The sequence below is a fragment of the Ursus maritimus genome (assembly GCF_017311325.1).
Source record: "Ursus maritimus isolate PB19 chromosome X unlocalized genomic scaffold, ASM1731132v1 scaffold_X1, whole genome shotgun sequence".
Lineage (NCBI taxonomy): Eukaryota > Metazoa > Chordata > Mammalia > Carnivora > Ursidae > Ursus > Ursus maritimus.
In genome coordinates this window covers 45,592,850-45,601,906 of record NW_024423319.1, presented here as the reverse complement: position 1 = coordinate 45,601,906, position 9,057 = coordinate 45,592,850, and the positions used below count along the sequence as shown (strand labels likewise).

The following is a 9,057-nucleotide window of genomic DNA, read 5'->3' as shown; positions in this document are numbered from 1 at the left end:
AAAATGTTTGTTGTTTAATACACCCAGTCTATGGCATTTTGTTACAGTAGCCCAAACTAATACAATTGGAATTGATCAAAATATGTTTTGTGCATCAAAGAACACTATCAAGAGAGCTAAAAGGCAACCTACAGGATTGGGGGAAATATTTGTTAATCATATGTCTATTAAAGGAGACTATATAAAGGTCTCCTACAACTCGAAAACAATGGGCCAAGAACTTGAATAGACATTTCTTCATAAAAGATATGCAAATGACCAAAGCATATAAAAAGATGCTCAACATCACAATGACAGAAATGCTAATCCAAAGAACTGTGAGATATGCTTCACACCCATTAGGATGGCTATTATAAAAAAAAAAACCTCAGAAAACAATGTGTTAGGATGTGGGGAAAATGGGAACACTTGTACACTGCTGATGGGAATGTAAAGTGGTACAGCAGCACCAACATGCTGTTAACTAAAAAAAAAAAAAAAAACCCAAAACATATCATTATCATATGTTCCCGGGAATCCATTTCTGGGTATATACCCAAAATAATTGAGAGCAGAGGCTTAAATAGATACTTGTACTCCCATGCTCATAGCAACATTGTTCACAATAGCCATAAGGGAGAAGCAGCCCAAGTGTCTATTGAGAAATAAATGGACAAATAATACGTGGTATATACATTAAAAAATATGATTCAGCCTTAAGAAAGAATAAAATTCTGCTACACGCTATAGTATAGGTGAACCGTGAAAATACTATGCTAAGTTAAATAAGCCAGACACACACAAAAAAAGTACTGTATTATTTCACTTATATAAGGTCCTACAAGAGTCAAATTTATACAGACATAAAGTAGAATAGTGGTTACCAGGGGCAGTGAGAGATGGAGAATGGGAAGTTATTGTTATTGAGATAATTTTTGTATATGGTGTAAGTTAATGGTCCAACCTTGTTCTTTTGCCTATGAATATGCAGTGTTCCCACGACCACTTGTTGAAAAGTATGTTCTTTACCTATTGAATGTTCTTGGCACCCTTGTTGACTTTCTTTTGATTATGCATGTGTGGGTTTATTTTTGAGATGTCTATTTTATCCCATTGTCCTACATGTCTGTCATTATGTCACCACACTACTTTGATTATTGTAGCTTTGATAACAGTTGCACTGCAATGAGTGGATTCTTCTGAAGAGCTTCCACAGGGAGCATTACCCTGTGGTAATTAATTTCTGACTTCTGGTCTCCAGACCTGTGAGAGAATAAATTTGTATTGTGGTAGTTTTGTTTGTTTGTTTGTTTGTTTACAGCAGTCACAGGAAACCAATACAAATGAATATTTATGCTTATTTTCAACTTCCCACTTTTTCCCTGAGACAAGAAGATAAACACTCCTTAGTCATGGGATCAATTCAAAATGTCTAGGATGGACTCTCACAACCAAAGTTTTAAACTGGCAAGAGGAATGAAATTTTTATTCATTTTATTGTTTATATGTTACCCACATTGGAATGAGAGAAAAGCATTGCATAGTCTTCAGTTGAGGAAATCATGTTTTGTTTTGTTTTTTTAAAGATTTTATTTATTTATTTGACAGAGAGACACAGCCAGCAAGAGAGGGAACACAAGCAGGGGGAGTGGGAGAGGAAGAAGCAGGCTCCCAGCGGAGGAGCCCGATGCGGGACTCGATCCCGGAACGCCGGGATCACGCCCTGAGCCGAAGGCAGACGCTTTAACGACTGCGCTACCCAGGCACCCCTTGTCTTTTATTTTTCTAATGCTCAGATAGGCCTTCTCTGTGCTCTTTTCCTTGAATACAGACTAACATATATCTATATTCTCTTTTAGTTATTTTATTGGTTTGTCCTTAATGTACTTTAGATAAAAATGTATACACAGGTAACTCTCAAACTCTAGTGTGCAACAGAATCACCTGGGAGTTTGTTAACATTGCAGTTACCTAGGCACCATTACTAAAGGGTAGTCTTGGGTGAAGGGCCAGGATTCTGTATTTTAAACAAGCTCCACATGTGATTCTGAAGCATTTGATACACTAGCAAACTTGAAGGAACACTCACATATACTATTTTTTAAAAGATTTTATCAGAGAGAAAGAGAGAGCGAGCGCGCATGCGCGAGCACCCTCAAAGACAATGGGGGGAGGGGCAGAGGGAGAAGCAGACTCCCTGCTGAGCAGGGAGCCCCAGATGCAGGGTTTGATGCAGGGCTCCACCCCAGGACCCTGAGATCATGACCTGAGCCAAAGACAGAGACTTAACAAACTGAGCCACCCAGGTGCCCTCGCATAAACTATTTTAAAAATTTAGGGTGTAGGAGGAGTTAAGATGGCAGAGGAGTAGGGGACCCCTTTTTCAGCTGGTCCCTGAGTCAAGTTGGATAGGTACCAGACCATCCTGAACATCCACGGAATCAGCATGAGACGCAGGAAGATAGATCTGGATCTCTACAAACAAACATCTCCAGTGCTCAATATTGAGATACGAAGTGGAGAGCCATGAATCCGCGCACAGATATCAGAAGATAAACGGAAGGAGGAGGGAGCTGATGCGCTCAGGCACCAGGAAGTAGTAGCCATCTACACTGGGAAGCAGGCCAGACTCATGGACCGGCACCTGGGAGAGAGCAGACTGAGGCCCTGAGCCCCGGAACACACACGCAACCAGACTGAAAACCAGAGCTCCAGAGCGCTCATGGGAACTGGACTAAAACCAGGAGCTCGGGAGTGGGCGCTCGTTCAAACTGAAAACCGGCGCTCTGGAGCACACACGAACCACACTAAAACAGGGAGCTCGGGAGCGTGTGCGGGAACTGGGGGTGGCTGGTGGTGTTAGAAGCACAAAGGACAGAGACATAACGGCCCTGGAAGTGAGGGCTGGGACAGCGGCTGTGGGCGCACAACACAGGACGCTGCAGCATTGTTGGCAACACCGGCAGAAACAGAGTTAAAGTGGCCAAGGCAGCTCAGTGGAGAGTGGACTGCGAACTCTCTGTTCTGAGACAGAGGCTAGGATACGGCCACTGCTGTTCTGACTCTCAGAAGAGTTATAGAAAACCAGCAGGGAAAGCCGCCAGAGAACAAAAGCCCAGAAATACCACCTCATATTGTGCCCAACCCCATCCCCCTTGCAGGAGACGGAGTGACTCTACCCAAACAGGGTTGCCTGAGTATCAGTACAGCTGGCCCCTCCCCCAGAAGGCAGGCTGAAAAATTAAGAAGCCCACATTCCTAAGGTCCCTATAAAGCAAGTGCACACTGCCTGGGCCCTGGTCAATAATTTGGGCTCTGGGCATCCCCACAACCTCTCCTCATCACAATGACAAAGAGGAGAAATCCCCCCTAGGAAAGAAAAGATAATGAGTCTGTGGCATCTGTCACAGAACTGATGGATATGGATATAACCAAATTGTCAGAAATGGAGTTCATAGTAACAATGGTCAAGATGATGTGTAGGCTTGAAAAAAATATTAACGAAAATATTAACGAGAACATAGAATCTCTAAAATGGGCAGAAGATATGAACAGACACTTTTCCAATGATGACATACAAATAGCTAACAGACACATGAAAAAATGTTCAAAATCATTAGCCATCAGGGAAATTCAAATCAAAACCACACTGAGATACCACCTTACACCAGTTAGAATGGCAAAAATTGACAAAGCAAGAAACAACAATTGTTGGAAAGGATGTGGAGAAAGGGGATCCCTCCTACGTTGTTGGTGGGAATGCAGGTTGGTACAGCCACTCTGGAAAACAGTGTGGAGGTCCCTTATAAATTTAAAAATTGAGCTACCCTATGACCCAGTCATTGCACTACTGGGTATTTACCCCAAAGAGACAGACGTAGTGAAGAGAAGGGCCATATGCACCCCAATGTTCATAGCAGCATTGTCCACAGTAGCTAAATCGTGGAAGGAGCCGAGATGCCCTTCAACAGATGACTGGATTAAGAAGTTGTGGTCCATATATACAAAGGAATATTACTCAGCTATCAGAAAGAACGATTTCTCAACATTTGCTGCAACATGGACGGCACTGGAGGAGATAATGCTAAGTGAAATAAGTCAAGCAGAGAAAGACAACTATCATATGATTTCTCTTATCTATGGAACATAAGAACTAGGAAGATCGGTAGGGGAAGAAAGGGATAAAGAAAGGGGGTGTAATCAGAAGGTGAATGAAGCATGAGAGACTATGGACTCTGGGAAACAAACTGAGGGCTTCAGGGGGAGGGAGGTGGGGGAATGGGATAGACTGGTGATGGGTAGTAAGGAGGGCACGTATTGCATGGTGCACTGGGTGTTATATGCAACTAATGAAACATCAAACTTTACATCAAAAACCAGGGTTGTACTGTATGTTGACTAACATAATAAAAAAACATTAAAAAAATAAACAAAAAAATTTAGGGTGTAATTCCTTCACTTTGATGTGTATTTCACAAGATCTAAATTCTAGATCAGTGAAATGAATTGCTTAGGATCACACAGTCAATCAGGGGTAGTGCAGAGAAAATAAACCAGAGGTACTTAGGTCACAAATTATACTCCGTTGTTCTAAACTCTACACGTACATCGGAATGACTATGAGTTTTTACAATGTAATGATCCTTTGGTGTCATTTCCAATGAGTCTGATTCAGCTGGTTGGGAGTGGATCCTGAGCTCTACTTCAAATTCTCAGGTAATTCAAACCTGCTGCCAAGGTTGAGAACCTATGCATTAAAGATAACAACATAAAAATAAGACAGTTGTTTCTTTAAAAAAGGCACAGTCTAGTGGAAAAATAAAGCCTGATATAGATAGATAGATAGATAGATAGATATAGATATATGTTAATTAAGGCACTTAAAAAGTAATTTCATATATGCATGAGGAGGGGAGTGTCCAAACTTGAACTAAACCTGGGGGTCTCCACTTTAATTTATCTAAGTCCAGAGATGTCTGATGAACTTGTAGGATTTAGTGGGCGTGGAGTAAAACCTAGTTGACTGGATTTTTAGCCAGTGATTATGATGCAGTTGGTCTGTATAGCATATGCTGATAAACACTGACATATGTAACATTACAGTAAATCCATGTGTTGAAATTGTTGTATAATGCTTTCTCTGTTGTGTTCCTTTTTCAATTGCAAGCTACAGTCTGTAGGGAAAAAAACTTACTGGCCCATAAGTGATCAGAGGCAAACCTGAGCCCAGATTGCAGGACACTTGACTCAGCTATACTTAATTGTTGTACCCTGCAACTTACCAGTCTCTATGCTAGGAACTGAGGGTACCAGGACAAATTGGGAAATATTATTTACTATGAGAAAGGCACAGTCTACTTGGGGACCAGTGATGACTGTGTGATGGAATACTCTAAAACAAAGGTCTACCTACTAGGTCTCTAGTCTCAGCCAGTTTCCCATTGTCCTGTGATTATAGGTTTATTGGGCATATCAAAAATCAAAGCAAAGAGGGAAATTTCTTTGATCCATGTAGGTTAGCGTGAGTAGAGACTACTGGGGATTCTAGGGTTAGGATGCTATGGACATAAAGCCACCCCCACACCTGTGCATGTGCTGAGTGAAACCTGTAGCACTGTCTGCACAGAAAATGGGAGTCAAGGAAACAGGCCATATTCATCAGAGGTTGGAAAGGATAGTCCAATTTTGAACACAATATCAGTGTCACTCAGATTTATCTAGGGGAAGGGGATAAGAAAGTCTGAGAAAAACCCTAAAAGGCTATTTGGACCCCTAAGCAGCACTAGGGAAGTACCCACCTGGACTAAGTATAACTACAAAGCAGGAAAGGGCATTCTCCAAATTTCTGAAAGGGCAAAATGGGAATTCAGACCACTGAAGGTTCAAGAGAAATCAGTAGGTCTTTGTCACCTTTAGGACTCCAGCACATCAGCAGTGGTGGGGACCAGTGGAGAAAGCAAAACCTAACAGAAGGGGAAGGAGTGCTTAGCAGTCATGGCATTACCTGGGGAATGGAGACACAGAAGCATAGGTCTAGAAAGGTGTCACCCAGGGGTGCCTGGGTGGCTCAATTAGGCATCTGACTTTGGCTCAGGTCATGATCTCGGGGTTCTGGGATGGAGCCCTGTGAGGGGGCTCCCTGCTCGGCAGGGAGTCTGCTTGTCCCTCTGCCCCTCCACCCACTCATGTGCACTCTCTCTCATATAAATAAAATCTTTTTTAAAAAAAAGGTGTCACCCACTTGGCATTTAATTAGACTTGATGGTAGACATACTCCTTGGGCCCTTCTCTAAACATGAAGAGCATCTACAGGGTGCATGTGTTATGTTTATTTATAGATTAATAGGCTGACTATAAAGAAATGTATCTGTAATAATGACCAGGTTTGTGCTTCTAAATAAGAGATCTTATTATAAGAGGTAATATAAGATTTACGTGTCTTTAAATTGTGTCTCAAGTATTTATTATCTCCATTCCCTTTATAAGCCAACAGGCAAGTTCTTTGCCTCTTACCTTTTTTCTGACACACATAATACACATGTATTCATTTTGGAAAAATGAGAAAAAACAGGTCATCAAGAGAAATTAAACAAAGTAAGAATAAAACGTCCTGACACATATAATATGCATGCTTTTAAATGAGATAGTATATCTACAGACTGCTTTTTAAACTGCTTTATTATGTTCACAGTATGTAATAAACATCTTTCCATGCAAGTTGATGAAACTCCCCTGCGGACAGAAAAACTTCCAGAGTAAGTCAAAATGAAATCTCCAATCAGAAAAATGATAGAACACCACAGGTTCACAGTAAAGGGTACATCAAGAAAATGCAACTTTGGGAAGCAGGGGGTTTATTATTATTAACCTCAGCATTCAAGGCATAAGGCAAAACTCATCATGATGGTCATGGTGAGGGGGATCCCCTATCAGAATGCGCAAACTGTACCTCAGCTGAAGCTCCCTAATTTTCCTCCTTAGCTCTCTCATCTCCTCCATGAACCGTTCCATATCATCTGCATCTCCATCTATCATGTCAAGGTTATTAACAAGCCTATTGGGCATATCCTCTCTAACATCAGGGGCAGGTGGGGCCCAACCCGCTCTAATATTTCCTCCAGGCTCCTGGCCTTCACCACCTCCCAAAGGGTGGGCTTCTTCTTCATTCTGCACTGGAGGCTGCTCGTCTCCTTTGCTTTCCTGGGGTACATTTTCCATGTTGAGGTTTTTTTCCTGCTTACTCTTCCTAGGAGATAAAAAGCATGAAGGATGGAATGCGTTGTTAACAACAGGATTCAGAGCGGTCAGAAAAGGTTTTCCCATTTGAGAGACTTCGTGCGCCCTCTAGGGGACGCCCCAGACCCAGCCCTCCTCCAAAGCCCACCATTTTCCGCGTCAATTTTTCCTTAGGTCACTCCTCGCACCTCCCGCACTTAACTCGGGCAGAAAGGACAGTGAGTCCCGCAGATTCTGTCTTAACCCCTGATAACCATACACCAGAGGGTCCCAAGCAGCCCCCTACCTGCAGGGATCAGAAGCGGTCTTCCTCTCTTAGCCTTGCAATCTGCTGCACCAACCGACCTAAAGACCTGCAGACAAAAATGCGACAGTGGCCAAGACTGATCACTTGATTAAAGGGCCAGTATCAGGGGCACCAGCTCCGTTGTTGATTTAGGTCCCCGTTAATCAAATGTTGCCACCTTCTCTTTCTCCTCCATCCTGTATCACGGCTTCATTTCCTGCCCTTTCATGCGCTACCCCGCCCTCCAGAAATAGGCATTGTAATCAAAGATGATTATTTCCAAACCAGTTTCACCTCTTGTTTAGGCCCCTTAACCCCTGTCTCATCCTTCCCGTCACCTAATTACCATTTCTTGAACGCTAATGGACAACCTGCTGTGCGGCGGAGCCAAAAGAGCTTGCTGGAGGGTGACGTAGTTTATAAAAATTTCCAATATGTTTGGGTCCCACTAGCCTTTCTGGAACTCACCCTCCTTTCCCTGCCCACCATTTTATGCATCAAAATGGACGAAGGGCGAAGAGGTAGCGTGGGCATTACAAACTGGACCCGGTGAGGTTTCAGCGCTTTGTCTTGCTTACCCCAAAGTCCGCAAGCAGCGCCCACGCTCACACCGACCTGCAGCGATCAGAAACAGCTTCTTGCTCCCCGACTATACCTCAGCCAGAAAGCTTCCGTTCGAAGGGACGCTTCCTCTTCCGCAGAAAGGAAGCGTTTCCCGAACCTAATCTCTGTCCCGATCCTCTGCAGCAGCCATCATCTCCGCCCCGCTCCGCCCCCCTCCCCCACCGTTTGCCGCAGCCCACCATTTCCGGCTCCAAAATGGACGGAGGGTGGAGAACAGATTTCAGAACGGAGGCCTAGACCCCCCCTGGAGTCCGCCATCCCCAGGGCCAACGGTTGCGACACCCTCCCGTCGCCCTGCAAGAATCAGGCTGTTTCCTCGCTGTCCCCTTCTCTGGCCCTTCCCTTCCAGACGCCGGATCGCCCAGGAGATCTTCACTCCTAGAACATCCTAACTGGTACCCATTCCCAACTCTTGGCTCCTCTCGATCTCCTCCCACCAAGCCCTCCATTTCTTGCACCATAAAAATGGGTATTGGGTAAGGGGTAGAAAGAATCCAGTCCTGAACCCGTTCTGGTCTTAGCCCTCTGCCACCCCAGTCAGCGCCCACTAACCTGCTACGAATCAGGGTCAGCTTCTTCGACTTCCTCCTTCCCTGGGCTGCAGGCTCGCCTGCCTTCAAGGCAAGAGCGAGACCGCGCACAGCCACAAACGACTGCCAGACTGCAACTAGGAGGAGACACGAACCCACGCGTCAGCTCTAGGTCTCGTAAGGGCCACGTCACTGTGAGCTCAGATACCCAATTATGGTTCCCACCTGCATTGCGGCAAGAGGGTGGGGGCGGGAGCGTGGGCGGAGCCACCATTTTCTTCATCCGTGTCTTCTCTTCGCTACGCTACGTCGCATTCCTATTTTTTTTCCTGTTTGGCAGTCTTTAAGACCAAATTGATCATGATATTTTGCAGTTTATGTTTGCCTGTCTCCTGATTTCTG

General features: G+C 44.2%; 1 protein-coding gene across 2 annotated transcripts; it reads right to left on the bottom strand.

Annotated features, from left to right (window-relative positions):
* Positions 1–6,639: 6,639 nt before the first annotated feature.
* Positions 6,640–8,848, bottom strand: BEX5 (brain expressed X-linked 5). 2 transcript variants are annotated; one of them, XM_008703636.2, is made up of 3 exons: positions 8,678–8,848; positions 7,502–7,568; positions 6,640–7,225 (listed from the first exon to the last, which is right to left on the bottom strand). In XM_008703636.2, the coding sequence occupies exon 3, from the start codon at positions 7,195–7,197 to the stop codon at positions 6,856–6,858; it is 342 nt and encodes a 113-aa protein (XP_008701858.1). In that variant the 5' UTR covers positions 7,198–7,225; positions 7,502–7,568; positions 8,678–8,848; the 3' UTR covers positions 6,640–6,855. The 2 variants fall into 2 exon arrangements, with proteins under 2 accessions (XP_008701858.1, XP_008701866.1); XM_008703644.2 differs by lacking the exon at positions 8,678–8,848 and adding an exon at positions 8,080–8,232.
* Between the last annotated feature and the right edge of the window lie 209 nt (positions 8,849–9,057).

Bases quoted from the DNA above. Each gene is read 5' to 3' on its own strand.
- BEX5 (XM_008703636.2), bottom strand. From the start codon at position 7,197: ATGGAAAATGTACCCCAGGAAAGCAAAGGAGACGAGCAGCCTCCAGTG.